General features: G+C 41.4%; 1 protein-coding gene across 1 annotated transcript; it reads left to right on the top strand.

Moving 5' to 3' along the window:
• The first annotated feature begins 483 nt into the window (after positions 1 to 483).
• Positions 484 to 13,838, top strand: LOC111861461 (polypeptide N-acetylgalactosaminyltransferase 1). Its single transcript, XM_023846069.2, has 11 exons — positions 484 to 1,264; positions 1,900 to 2,066; positions 3,478 to 3,652; positions 6,681 to 6,804; positions 7,539 to 7,630; positions 7,709 to 7,826; positions 9,008 to 9,193; positions 10,066 to 10,200; positions 10,271 to 10,375; positions 11,809 to 11,946; positions 12,314 to 13,838. Exons 1-11 carry the CDS (start codon positions 828 to 830, stop codon positions 12,446 to 12,448), a joined length of 1,812 nt encoding a protein of 603 aa, XP_023701837.1. The 5' UTR covers positions 484 to 827; the 3' UTR covers positions 12,449 to 13,838.
• The last annotated feature ends 204 nt before the right edge of the window (positions 13,839 to 14,042 follow it).

Genomic DNA, 14,042 nt, shown 5'->3' with positions numbered 1-14,042 from the left:
TTACATAAAATGCTGGAAAGTTCATGAGTAGCTGCAGAATTGGCGGCTCCTCCAGAAGGGCTCAGCTCCACGAGTAAGTAATGCCAAGCCAGATTTTCGTATCAAAAGAAGTAGCCAGTGTTCCCGGCTTCAAAGCCGCCAAAGACTAAGTCGTCGTCTTTTTGAATGGAAATGCAAACTTAACCCCATTTCAAACCATTATTCACAAACCCCCTAGGGCCTTTCGAGAGATATTGACGTCTCATGTAGCTCTTCTCTTAGCGCTTCATCAAAAAGCGAGGGAAACTAGTAGCATAACACTATAATATTTTAGCCAGCCACTTCATAGACAGTTTTAAATTTGCTGCTGCTGCAAAAAAAAAAAAAGCCGAGGTTTGAAGATCCTTGAAGATTTCTTCCTTGTATGCAGGAGAAAACTAAAACACAGGTGCGCAATTCGGTACTTTATTACGTGACCCGTGGGTATGACAGGTATGACCGGTATGACTGCCCAGTCGCTTGTTCACCATGGTATCTTCGATTACAAACTGACCGATTTGCTGAAGTTTGCTAATGGTCTAGGTTGTGGTAATTTCGTCTAAGCATTTCTCGTGTTTGTAGAACTGGAAAATGTCACGACGTTGCTGTGTAAATAAGAGAGGTAACAGATTTTTGACAGATAATTGCTGCTGGTTGCATCTTGATCATAGGTGATTCGTTGCCTGGTATGTAGCTGTTTGTTTTGGTGACGTATGCTTGAATGCATATGTTAGGTTACGGGTTGAAACAATTGAATTTTTACTGAGGAGGTTAGGAAATTTATATTTGTTGAATTATAAAATGTAATAATGCAGTTTAAACGGACGTGTAGATTCTTTGTTAATAGGCGGGTTGCTTTCTTAATTATATGTGTATCAGTGACGTTGTTAGTATTGTCAATCAGACGTCCCGAAAACAGTCTGGCAGACGAAGAAGAAGCGGAAGTGGTGATTATTAATCGAAGGGTGCAGAAACTGAGGAAGGAGCTGCAGAGACAAGCAAGCCAAGCTTTACTGGGGTCGGAACTGAGGAGTATGCCCTCCAACATCGAGGACCAGTACGAAGCAGAAATTAGAGATGATGAATTGATGAAGGTTCCTAGGTTAGGGGACAATGGAGTGGCCGTTATTTTGCAGGGAGAAGAGGCGAAGCAGGCCGAGAAACTCATGGAAGTGGAGGCTTTCAACATTGTTCTGAGTGACAAAATTCCCTTCTCGAGAAAGTTGCCGGATGCACGGAACCCGAAGTAAGCATTTGTTTGTTTCCTAAGTAATGACACAGCTTCTGCTTTCCATGATATAGGTCACTAATTTGCTGCCTGTAACCAGGTGCTTTCGTAGGAAACTTATAATTATGTAAAACTTTCACTGGAGGTCAGTGAACATTGTCATAATAGCTTGTATATGTTGTTACAACACTAAATGAAGGTAAGTACTTAAGTAAGTTCTAGCATAATGGAGACACTCAAGGGACTGGCCAGTGTCCAGTGCTCATTTGTATATTAGGCTTTTCTTTTGTCTCAAATAATGCAAACCTGAAAGAAGTCAGTTTTTTTTATTTATGTTTTAAGGAATGAACTTCTGATGTTGACAGGGAGGAGGGAGCTTGATTTCCTAGTACTCTGCAAACTGGAACTTCACCAGAATTTTATGAAGGCAGTTGAGGTTAGGAAATTTATGTATGAAGGAACTCAGCATGAGAAATCAGTGTTTTCAGATGATCTATGCATTTTTATGCTCTCAGTGGTGTTTTCTAAGCCTCGGTGTTTGTGTAGTATTGACTGCCCTACAACTAATGTGTAGTACAGCATTCAGCACCAGCACTATATGTAAGAGAGATGTTGTTTTGTCAGCAGATTGCCAGGTTTGCTTATGTGTGCAGGTGTAAGGACCTTACATATGATTCAGACCTGCCCTCTGCAAGTGTCGTGATTGTGTTCACCAATGAGGCATGGAGTTCACTGATACGCACAGTGCACAGTGTTCTGAATGGCTCACCCACACATCTGCTCAAGGAGATTGTTCTGGTCGATGACTGCAGTGATAGAAGTAATTAATTTGCTGTCCTTTGCTGCTTGTCATTTGTTCATACAGCTAACCCAGCTGATTGAAATGCATATGATTTTATGTGGAGACTGAATTTGTTTGCATAGTGGTAATGCTTTAGACCCTTATTCAAGATGTGGTCAGTTCGAATCTCATGTGCGACACCATCTGTACAGGTTTCTCGTGGTCTTCCTCAGTACTTTCACGCAATGCTGGGGTGGTACCTCAGATAAAGCATGGTTACTTTCATCAGAATCCTTCCAGCTCTTCCTTTATCCTGCTGTTCGATGCTGTACAGTCTCCCTAGTAACAGTGTGGCAAAGTAACCCATGAAAAGCTGTGTGGGTCTGTGTGGGCAGAGTGTGCTTGTGATGCTGATAGTTGCTCAGTCAAGAAATCTGCCACCTCTTGTGTGCCCCTAAGTTCATTATGGTGTTGACAAGAGCCTTTCATTGGTCTGTGTTCAGAGACACATGAATCCAGCTCCACATCCTTGCAACACATTATGGTAGGGTCCATTTCAATATTTCCTCTCATCTGTATTTGTCTAGATTACCCATGTAGTGTTTTCCTTTTTCATTCTCCTTGTGCATCAGGCCTCTCAGCCTCAGCCTGTCTTTGATCACCCTAATAATTATCTGACTGAGAGTAATAATTATGGAGCTCTTTTTATATTGCTCTGATGTTGGTGATTTCAACATTTAATGTTTTGTATGTGCCTCGTTAACACATGACTCTTCAAGCATGTGTGAAGGTGCTCATATGTTCGGATTTGTGTCAGAGTGTTGGGACACAGTTTTACTGAAATGGTATGTATAGTTACTTTTAGGTGCCCAGTTTGAACAAATTCTGCTGAATCACAAGAAACAGGATTGTGATCCGGGTTGTGACATGGTGTAATCAGGGCAGTATATCCACACCAAATCTTCTCAAAACTGTTTATGTCCACTTAACAATAAATAGTACAGTTTCACAACCCACAAGACCACGCCCTGTGTGTACTAACCTCCATGAAAACCAGGCAACTCTTTCTAGACTAAAAGGGGAAAAGGTAAAGTCACTATGTTTAATTAAGCATCTCCCCATGAAGACATATGGAGAGGTGGAGGTAAAGATTCTTACATTCTAGATACAGGCACTAGATGGCTCTGTACCCTGGCCACTCTACTCCAGGTGGAAGAGCTGTTGGTGTCCATTGGCTAGGAGGTTGGATGCATCCCATAGCAGGTCTGGATATTATAATAAAGAGTAAATTCTTGTGCCTCGTTCCTTGGATGTGCAACCCATCCCAACTCACTGCATGCTTTTAGAATGGGTTACAGCATGACACATATGCCAACTACAGATTTTGTTGCTACAGTAACTCTGTATATGTTATGATATGTAGTGTGACTTGTGTATCATGTGTACACAGGGGAGTTGCAGGGCAGACTGGACTACTACCTGAGGACACGGCTGCCTTCCAAAGTGCGACTGCTGCGTCTGACAGAGAGGACAGGCTTGATACGCGCAAGACTTGCAGGGGCCAGATCAGCTGTTGGCAGTGTGCTTGTCTTTCTGGATGCTCACTGTGAAGTGGTGCAGAACTGGTGAGCAACCTCATTAGTTTGACAAACCTGGTATCTCATCTGGTATGTTGTGTCATAACAGTAAAGAACTTTTTCACAGGCATTCATCTTTCCCAGTGTGCATTATATGGAATTCTTGTATTAAGCCTATTGGATCTGAGACAGAAGAAGTAACTGGAAAATAAAAAAACTGCATGATGGTAGTGTTTATCATGTGTTGTTGCAGTGATAAGTGAAGGATATTTGTAACACAAGGTGGAAACAAGTAATACACCCAGAATTTAGTCTTGAGACCCTCAGCGAAAGATTGGTGAGTGTAGGTATAAATTCGAGGATGATACTGAAATGATTTTCTTCGAACAAGTCTGGTGTAGAAGCATATACACAGAAAACAGTACAGCATATCTCATCAACACAGGACAAAAGAGAATGATAACATAAAGCTAGGTAACAGATCCTTTGAAAATGTGGCAAACTTCATATATTTGGGGACAGCAGTAAGAGGTCAAAGCTGCATTACTGAGCATGAAGCTTGCTGTCATTCTGTTCACCATCCTGTGTTTTCCCACCTGCTGCCTAAAAGCATAGTTTTATTTGTTATTTTGTATTGTGTGTGTAGGGTGGTATGTGTGATGAAATGACTACTTCTAGTTTGGATGGTCGGATTTATTAGCGCTTTGGTTACGCACTCTTAATTACAATTAAATACAGGCAATACAGCACTATCGCTGTTTTACACACTTTCCAGTTCACCATTTCACATGCACTAGAATTCTCTGTCTCGTAGCAACGGATATCAACGCAGAACTATCACTACAAATATTACACACAAAATCTTCCAATCACACTTTAGATACTCACAGGCTGACCTGTATTCTTCTGTATTCTGTTCACTTGCTTCTACCGCCGCTCTTTCTCTCTCATAACTCTAACGGCAACTCAGAACTCAGGACTATGTCAGACACACTCACTCTCACTTCTAGTTCCAACTCTATCTCTTTTCGTGATTGTGCCGCTACTGTGCTCTCTTGTAACTTCTCACAACTGAACTTTGTCACCCACTTATATAGCCGGGGGCCAGACAACGCATCATCGTAAACACATGGCATGTGAACGCTACCCACTACTGTTGTGTGATGTCACAGTGTGCTTGTTGCATAGCAACAGTCCGTCTGCAGACGGAAAACACTGTTCCTGTACTGTTGGCTGCATGTGTGTTGTGGGCATTGTCTGGAAATGGGTCTACATGCTGCAGTATGAGTATGAGACGTTGCTTCACATCTGCTGGGGGTGTCTGAGAATGATGCTGAGAGAATATTTGAACCTAAGAGGGTGTAACTGATGGGCAGCAGAAGAAAACTGCCTTATGAGGAGCTCAAAAATTTGTGCTTGCAAAATGTTATCAGTGTGACCAAATCAAGAAATGTGTGGAAGAGGTGAGATATTGATACAAAATCGAAGCTTGAAAATGTGAAGGTATTATTTTTTTTATTGCCAGTGGGGTGGGACTAAGTCACTTGTACTGCGGCCACTTCTGGCCTATTGTACCAGCCCCAGATGATATGTGAGGGTGATTGTGGAGCAATTGGTGGAATGAAGATTGGCAGGGGAAACTGAAGTACTCTGAGAAAACCTGCTCCAGCGCCACTCTGTCCACCACAAATCCCACTTGACCGGACCCAGGATCGAACCCGGGCCACCGTGGTGGGAAGCCAACGACTAACTGCTTGAGCTATGGTGCAGCCAAATATGAAGGTAAGATTACATTTGAGAAATTTATGATAGATAGGAGGATACTGTTAACCTTGTAGTACCATAAAGGCATGAAATTTCTTGCCTGGCTCTGCAGTTATCTACTAATAAGTGCCCTGCATTCATTCATTAATGTGGAGTTAATTTCTAGGTAAAAGTAGGTTGTGTTGAACTTGCTCAAAGTATGGTCTTATTATAAGCTTTTTTTAATTTGGTGACGAACATTCAGCTTCCATCTAAGGAAGAAATTTCTTGATCCACTGAAGATCTGTCAGCTGTTGGAGGGAAAGATTGTACTGGCAGTTTGTTGGTGTGCCTAGCAGCTTTGTGACATGATGTAGGATTGGTTCCCTCTGTTTCAAGAGTGTACCAGGCAATAGGGTGTGTGTGCCAGCGTCACAATTCATAAAGATCTGAACATTTTGAGGCAGTTTGGTTCTGCTGAGCCTTGCATGTAATGTATACAGAAGTGAATGTTACCAAATTTCCACCAAGTGGGTTACAGTATCAAGGAAGTGTATTACTTACTTACGGAGCTGAGCCCTTCTTGAGCCGCCAATTCTGCAGCTACTCAAGAATTTCCCTCCATTTTATGGAACCCGGAAGTTCATTACTCTGTTCACAAGAGCCCTCCACTGGTCCCTGTATTGAGCCAGATCAATCCAATGCATACCATCCCATCCTATCTCGCTAAGATCCCTTTTTTATATTGTCCACCCACATATGCCTTGGTCTTCCCAGTGGATCAAGGAATTTTTTGCATATATTTTAGATTATATCAAGGAAGTGTATATAAAATCTAAAATATATGCAGATTCTTGCAGTAGCTGTATTCCTGGACTAGCTATGTAATTTTGTGTCATATACCTAAAAATTTTGCTAATTTTGATTGCTTCTTCAGTTTTTATGCCTTGAATTTCCAGTAAAAATATGTAATTCAGTTGACTTTAATACCGTTCATGTTAGCTGTTTAGGAATCATAATTTTTTGTTTCAGATTATTTTATTTTATTGTAGTCTTAACTGAAACATTTAAAATAAAAAACATACAAAATTGTGTTTAACATGAAATTTATGTAAATCAGGGGATGTGTATATGTCACATTGTTGTATGAATCTGTTCACAGAAGGTGCTCCTAGGGCATAATGATTGGCATAAAGGCATTGCCTCACTGTGGGGCTTACTGACAGTACTTGGCCTCATACCACACCTGCAGCGTTGAATGCCCAACAGCATACATATGTGTTCAGGTGACTCTAGTGTTATTCTAATTGAAATGTCGCCCTGTTTGTTGCAGGTTGGAACCACTGCTTCAGCGAATCAAAGAGAAGCGCACCGCTGTGCTCGTTCCAATTATTGATGTCATCGATGACAAGACATTTGAATATATGTACAGCAAGTCATCATTAGACTTTTTCCAGGTATAAAACTTTCTTCATACAGTTCTTGGTGTAAGCCCAGTGCTTCCTGTCTGTCAGTATATCACCTGACCAGAGTGAGAGATTGCGGCTGACTTATAGATCAGTTTTCATACAGAATTACCATTAGCACACATACCGTATTCCTCCAGATCCATTGCAATTCATTATTCGCCAATCATTCTACCATTTGACGCGTATAGTTGCCAGTAATTCTGCCATTTGATGCTATCAAGTTAGTGACAACATCATTAAATAAAACCATAGAAACTAACCTTTTCCAAACCAACCACATTAGGTGCAATTTTGCCACTTTTTCCTACTCTGCAGGTCAGAGAAAGATGAAACTTTGTGAATGTGGGTCATTCCAGGTGGCACCGCAGTAGGCTGTTTGCTTGTGTGTCTGGCTGACCCTCGTTCTCTGTTCTTCTGTCTTGCACTACCAGATGTCTTTCAATTTATTGGCTGATTTTCTTGGAGCTCAGAGTTCATATTTTAATGCCATAAGTAGTATATCCATGGCAGTCGTGTTAGGTTTTGAGGTTGGAGCAGGACAGTCTGGTCTTTGGATGATTGATGAGTTTTATTATTAGTACTGTTGTGGACATGGCGCCTAGACAAAATGAATATTTACCTTTGCAGTTTATTACATTAATTTTAGTGGCAATGAATGTTGAAAAGAACTGAAGGCAAGGCCAGGTGTTTGAAGTCAACACTAGTGAACAGGTGTGTTGCAGGTTGGTGGGTTCACATGGAGCGGACACTTTACATGGGTGGTTGTTCCCGAAGCAGAAAAGGCCCGACGAGGTTCTTCCGTTGCACCAACCAGGTATGTGGTCAGCATGTGACCCTTTCTTCTGAGGTGGCCGAACCCTACAAAGTATGTGACGATGTCACATTGTTGCAGGTCCCCCACGATGGCAGGGGGTCTCTTTGCCATCGAGCGCAACTATTTCTGGGAGATCGGCTCATACGATTCACAAATGGATGTCTGGGGTGGTGAGAACCTGGAAATGTCATTCAGAGTGAGTCCCATGATTGTAATTTGTTGCTCTCAGGCTTTGTCAACCATATACGTAAATGGGGAATTTTACTACAAAACGTATATATTAATGTTACTAAGATGTGTATCTTTGGACAGATTGCTGCAAATAGTAGTTATGTGACAGTGTTGTATTAAGCACGTGTATTGGGACTGTTGAAACATCCATTGTTTTGGAAAAAATAGCTGTCATAATAGTGACCAGGCTGTAGACTGGATGAACAAGGAATTGTTTGATTCCTGGCAGGTGCACAGTTAACAGTGTCAAAACCAACTCTGGGCCCACATAACGTCCTGGCCAGGAAGCTGACCACTGACCTGTGTTTAATGCTGAGGTTAAGAACGACTTCATTGAATGGTGCTTAATTAAGCACAGGGACAACTTCACTTTTACCTTATTGTTATGTCTATTTCAGTTTCATAGTCAAGTTGTATATATACACTGTTTGAGTTCCTTTTGGATTGGAAATGATGTGTGGAATAGTTTGTGAGGGTTAAACTACAGAAAGGCCAGGACAGATGGCTGCATGCAGTAGAAGACATTCATGGGTTGAAGGTTATCTGTATGATTTTATTTGGTTATTGCTTATTCTGATATTCAAATGAAGACTTTGACACATTTTGTTTTATAATAAAGAATAAGATCTACACAAGTCAGTATTCTGACATTCACAGCTACAGTACCATACATAAACATAATTTGTATGTTCAGTTTTGTAATACTGATCGTTGCAGAAAAAGTGTAATCAATATGGGAACTAAAATATTAAATGTTTCTCCCTTTGAATTGAAAATCATTGAAAATTGTATTTTTTTAAGAGGAAACTAAAAAATGATGTGCTGTGCAGCTCTTTCTGATCTCTTCAAGAGTTTTTCGAATAATGTTGGATTGAAGACTAGTTTGTTGATTGTCTTTTGGTTTGCAATTTTTAATATTGTGTTTACGTGTTTTATGTTACTGATATTTTTCATCTGGGCTTATGTATCTTTTATTGTTATGCATATTATAACAGTTGTTATATATCATTATGGAGTATTGTGTAATTTTTATGTGACTTTGACATGTGTTGTGTTTGCTGTTGTTTCTTGACATGTCCAGTTGTAGTCACTTCAGTTATGGATGAAAATAAAGTTGAAGTCATAGAGGGAAAATAACTGCTTCAGGTGTGGCAGTGTGGGGGCTCCTTGGAAACCATCCCCTGCTCTCGTGTGGGGCACATCTTCCGTAGCTTTCACCCATACACGTTCCCAGGAGGTAAGGATACCCATGGGATAAACACAGCTCGCATGGTGGAAGTGTGGCTGGATGAGTACAAGAGCTTGTTCTACATGCATCGCCCCGACTTGCTGGTAAGTTCAGGGGTCTCATTAGTCCCAACATGTGAAAGCTTTCCACTGACAAACAGCCTTCCTAACTGGTGACAAAACTGAAAAGTTTAACATCAGTGATATCACTGCTCACTCTTTGATACTATCTTGAGCTGGTGTGAGTGGTTCTGTTTCCTTTGGATCCATTTTAATTTTACCTTACATTCTTTTGCATGTTTCCCCGACAGTAATGTGTGTTGTGCTTCTCTCTCCCATTTAGCTACATGTCCATAGCATATAGTTATCTTTCCATGCCACCATAATGCTTCATACTTATATGACAGTAATGGCAAAAGACTGCACCACCGTGACAACACTACGTGGGCTGCTCCATCATAGTTCATTCACTGAATAGTCCTCCATTATTTATGAGATCAAACCCTTAGTGTGGACTACTGCAAACAAGTTTCATGCATAATTTACAGATGCTTACAAAATTTTGCATTAAAATGGTTTGATATTTAAAAAGCCCAGAAGTGATTCATGAAAACGAGCATCTTTTCTAGTGTTGTTATGGTGTTTATTCCCTGACTGCAAAAGAGCATTCAGGCAGAATGTGTGAGTTGTTTAAGATGTACATGCTGTTTAGCTGAGTGGCTCTTACCTGTCATTCTCCCATTACTCTCGTCTACCTTTATTTACTTTTTTATCTGCCAGTCTCATTTGCATTCTGATTTTTATTTGTTAGTGAATATTCTGTATTAATTAGTGTGTTTCACTAGTTATCAGTGACCGTTCTTTCTTCCAACTCTGGCTTTTCATGAAATTTCCCCACCTATAAAGAAAATTTCTCACATATTCTTGCTGTTAACTTTTTAATATCCAAAAATAGGCAAACTTGGTTCTTTCTTCAGGGTCGGGACATTGGAGACCTGACTGAACGCGTGAATCTGAAGAAGCGACTGAAATGTAAGCCATTCAGATGGTACTTGCAGAATGTGTATCCAGGCATGTTCATTCCAACAGAAAATGTTGAGGCATTTGGGCAGGTACGTGTGTTTGGCTTAGTGCCCATGTCAGCCTCTAGCAGACACCCTGCATTGTGTTGTTTGTGTGCAGGCACAGAACCACCAGAGGTGTCTCGACAACCTTCAGAAAGGTACCAATGGGGAGCAGTATGAGCTGGGGCTGTACAACTGTCACCCGAAGGCAACCTCAAGTCAGGTCAGTTTCCTTCTGTCTGACTCATACCTGTTTCGATACAAGCCTGGTAAAAGCTCGGTGTCATTGAAATGGAGTGTGACCATAATTCTCACCTAATCTCATAGAATTTTGTCAATTAAAGTCATTCATTTCTTTACCTCACTTGTTACTGGAACTTCCTTGTGAATTGTGCTATGAAATCCAGGTGGTTGAATTGCCTTGGTGAGCATTTGTCCCTTTTCTGCTGGAAAGCGTAGGTGATAGGTTTGTGGTCTGTGAAGATGCTGAAGTGGCGCGCTTCCAGCATGTGGCGAAAGTGCTTTACGGCCTCGTAGATGGCCAGCAGCTCGCGGTCATACGCACTGTATTTTTGCTGGGCCGGGTTGAGTTTTCTTGAGAAGAATGCCAGGGGCTGCCAGGCGTTCTTGACGCGTTGCTGTAGCACGGCACCCATTGCGGACGTGGAGGCATCTGTGACGAGTGCAAGTGGCGCGGATGGATCGGGGTGAGCCAGTAGTGTGGCGCGTGACAAACTCGCCTTGCACTCTTCGAAGGCCTTGTGGAGCTCCGGCGTCCAAGTGATTGGGTGGGAGTTCAACTAGTGGTTGTCTATTCATTCATACGACATCCCACACACCCTTCAGTAAAATTTTGTCTTTCCATATCATCCAACACTAAACAACTTCAGTATATATAATATCTTCAAATATCTGAACCATTTTAAGAGCCCTATGTCTACACCATCTGCAATGTCACACTGACAACACCAAGACCTCCCATTGAACACAGTGCACAGCCAGTTACAAGTTTCCTATATGTTTTTTCATAAAATCCATTTTGTCTTATGTTTCCACTGTCTCTTTGTTCACTGTAGAAACTTTCTGAGAGGTTGTTCTTCCAAAATGTTGTGTATGTGTGTGTGTGTGTGGGGGGCTTATCATGACCTTTGCCTGTCCTCAATGCATTAGGCAAAGTGTACAAATTACAAAGTTCCTCAGTATCAGGAGTTCTCATGACCTTTGTCTGTCCTCATTGCATTAGGCAAAGTGTACAAATTACGAAGTTCCTCAGTATCAGGAGTTCTGTCTTTTGGGACATAATATCATGTAGTCTGTTGAAAGTGAACCAGTGTTTCAAAGGAACTTGTCACTCCATCATCAGGGATGAAGCTTAAGCCTAGCAATAAACTAGCATGTATGAAGCAGAATCAAGCTCTTTTTGCTTCAAGCTTCATGCTGGTTTCTTGCTTGGCTTACAGTTCATCCCTGAAGATGGAGGTGATTGTTCAGTGAACTTTCAGCTGACTACACAGGAGAGAGAACTTTGTATGGCCATGGCTCTGAAAACCCCAGATCCTACAGTCCTCATTATCCCCCCCACCCCCCATTTTACCTTATTTCTCTTGGTGCAGATAATCTAAGAGGAGAAATAATGAATTGCTGTTATGGTCGCAGTTCTTCTCGCTGACGCTGACAGGGGAGCTGCGACAGGAGAACTTCTGTGCCGAGATACAGAACCCACTGGCCACACCAGTACAGGTTATCATGTTCCACTGTCATGGCCAGAAAGGCAACCAGGAGTGGCGAATGGAGGTTGGTACCAGACTGAGCATATGCCAGTCTTCAGAGAGTCAGTACAGTGATAGGCTTTTGTTGTGGGTGGGTACTGAGTGTGAAACAGCAGGTGCATGAAGCTCACCTCTCATCTGCATCTAGTGCTGCAACAACACTCTGCCATACATCATCATGGTATGGTGCTTAATTAAGCACTGGGATAACTTTACTTTTACATTTTACATACAGATAGACATGATCTGCTCACAATAGATCACTTTGTTTGCATGGTATGTCTCCAATCCATGTTTTCAACAGCAGTATGTTGTTTGTTAGGAATGCCTTGCATATGCAGGAAGTAGTTGGAGCAGGTGGGGGTCTCATGTGCTGAACTGTCTGTGAACAGGATGGCAAACTGAAAAATGTGCGGACTGACCTGTGTCTGGATGCATCTGATGGTCAGCGGTCTGGCAAGGTGGCCGCAGCAGAGTGTTCCGGAAGCCTGTGGCAGACCTGGACATGGAGCAACAGCACCACATAAGTGCTGCTAAGTGAGGCCTGATGTTTCAGAACTTGCCATTTGCTTCACGGTTTGCAGTTGTAACATAGCAGAACCACTGATGATTTGAATGCATGTACTGTGTCCATTCGTCTGTCTGTCTGTCTACACTGAGATATGTCAGATTTCGTTTTAAACAGTGCTGCTCTCAACATTCCAATATGCCCAGACATTTTTCTAAAAGTAAGTACAGTTAATCTAGCAGGGAAATTGAGGTGTTATCTGTCAGTGCTGCCAACACTTGAACTGAACTCAGTTGTGACATTGTACCTTGATTCATAACCTTGCAACATATGCCTCACATGGAAACATGTTGAAATGATTAGTTCAGTGATGATTCTGGAAGCCTGGGCACAGTTAAGAGCTTTGTTCCCCTCACACACCCCACTATCCCATCGACACCAACCGTAACCTCACCAGATATTCTTACCCATCATCAGTCACAAAATTTCAGGTTTCTCACATGGAGAATGACAAATAACCGTCACTGCAGATGTGCCTTAAAACTTCGAGACATACGAGACAGTGCATTGACACCCAGGCCTTCTGCTACACATCAGGTTTCTGCTGTTAATTTGTTATATACTTAATTATGATTTATCCATATTTTTAATTGAGAAGACTTGTGGGAAAGTTTGTTCTTCAGGTCCTGGCAACATTTGTGGATGCTTTATAAGCATAACATGCCCATGCTTGTGGTGTAAGAATTCCCAAGCTGGGCAAAATATTATAAACAGAAAGTGTTAATAATAAAATATTGTGCCATGTGTCAACTTATAATATGAACTGGATATTAGAGAACTGTTTGACAAACTTTGGTGAGACTGGATCATGGCAAGCCTTAACAGTTTTAGGTAAACAGTAACATAGGCTCTGAAGTCACTGTTCATATCCATTACATCATTTTTTAACCTTTGTAGTTGACATGGTATTGTTAAATAAACAGAAACATTCTTAGAAAGTATAAGTGTATAACGTTGGGTGCAAAATATCTCCAGGCTTGAAGTACATCATAGGAAGTTGGGAAGGGTAAGGGGCAGTACAAGGAAAGATTGAATTCTTTTCACAAGTGTACATCTTGTGGTCATCAGCTGGCCGGCCAACAGAGCTACATCAGTATGGTTGTGTTGTGGCTGCAGTGTAATGCCTGGCCAGTTCTTGTTTGAAGTAATGTGCACACAAGTGTGTAGGACAGAGACATACACTGTTATGTCCCAAGTGCCATACCAAACAGTGCAGTATGCAAAATATGAAATCACCTTTGCAAAATAAAAATCAGTAATTACAGTAATTGGAGAGACTACAAAAATTGTAAATGATGCCTGAAAGTGTCTTAGTGTTACATTTATTTGAATATAAAATTCAGAATCAAGGTATTGAGCTAATGATGTTGCATACAAAGTAGCTGCTCTTTACTATTGGTAGCACTAACCTAATAGCAGTAGGTCAAGTTGGCAAGAGTTGGGAGCAGATCAACCCGTTTCTCCACTTTTACCTACAACAGTGCAGTTTCATACAGAAAATTTCCAGCTGCATTCGTGAAATATATCATTGTTTGTTTGGCAGCAGAAACATT

The sequence above is a fragment of the Cryptotermes secundus genome, unplaced genomic scaffold, assembly GCF_002891405.2.
Source record: "Cryptotermes secundus unplaced genomic scaffold, Csec_1.0 scaffold693, whole genome shotgun sequence".
Lineage (NCBI taxonomy): Eukaryota > Metazoa > Arthropoda > Insecta > Blattodea > Kalotermitidae > Cryptotermes > Cryptotermes secundus.
This window is presented reverse-complemented; position numbering and strand designations above follow the sequence as displayed.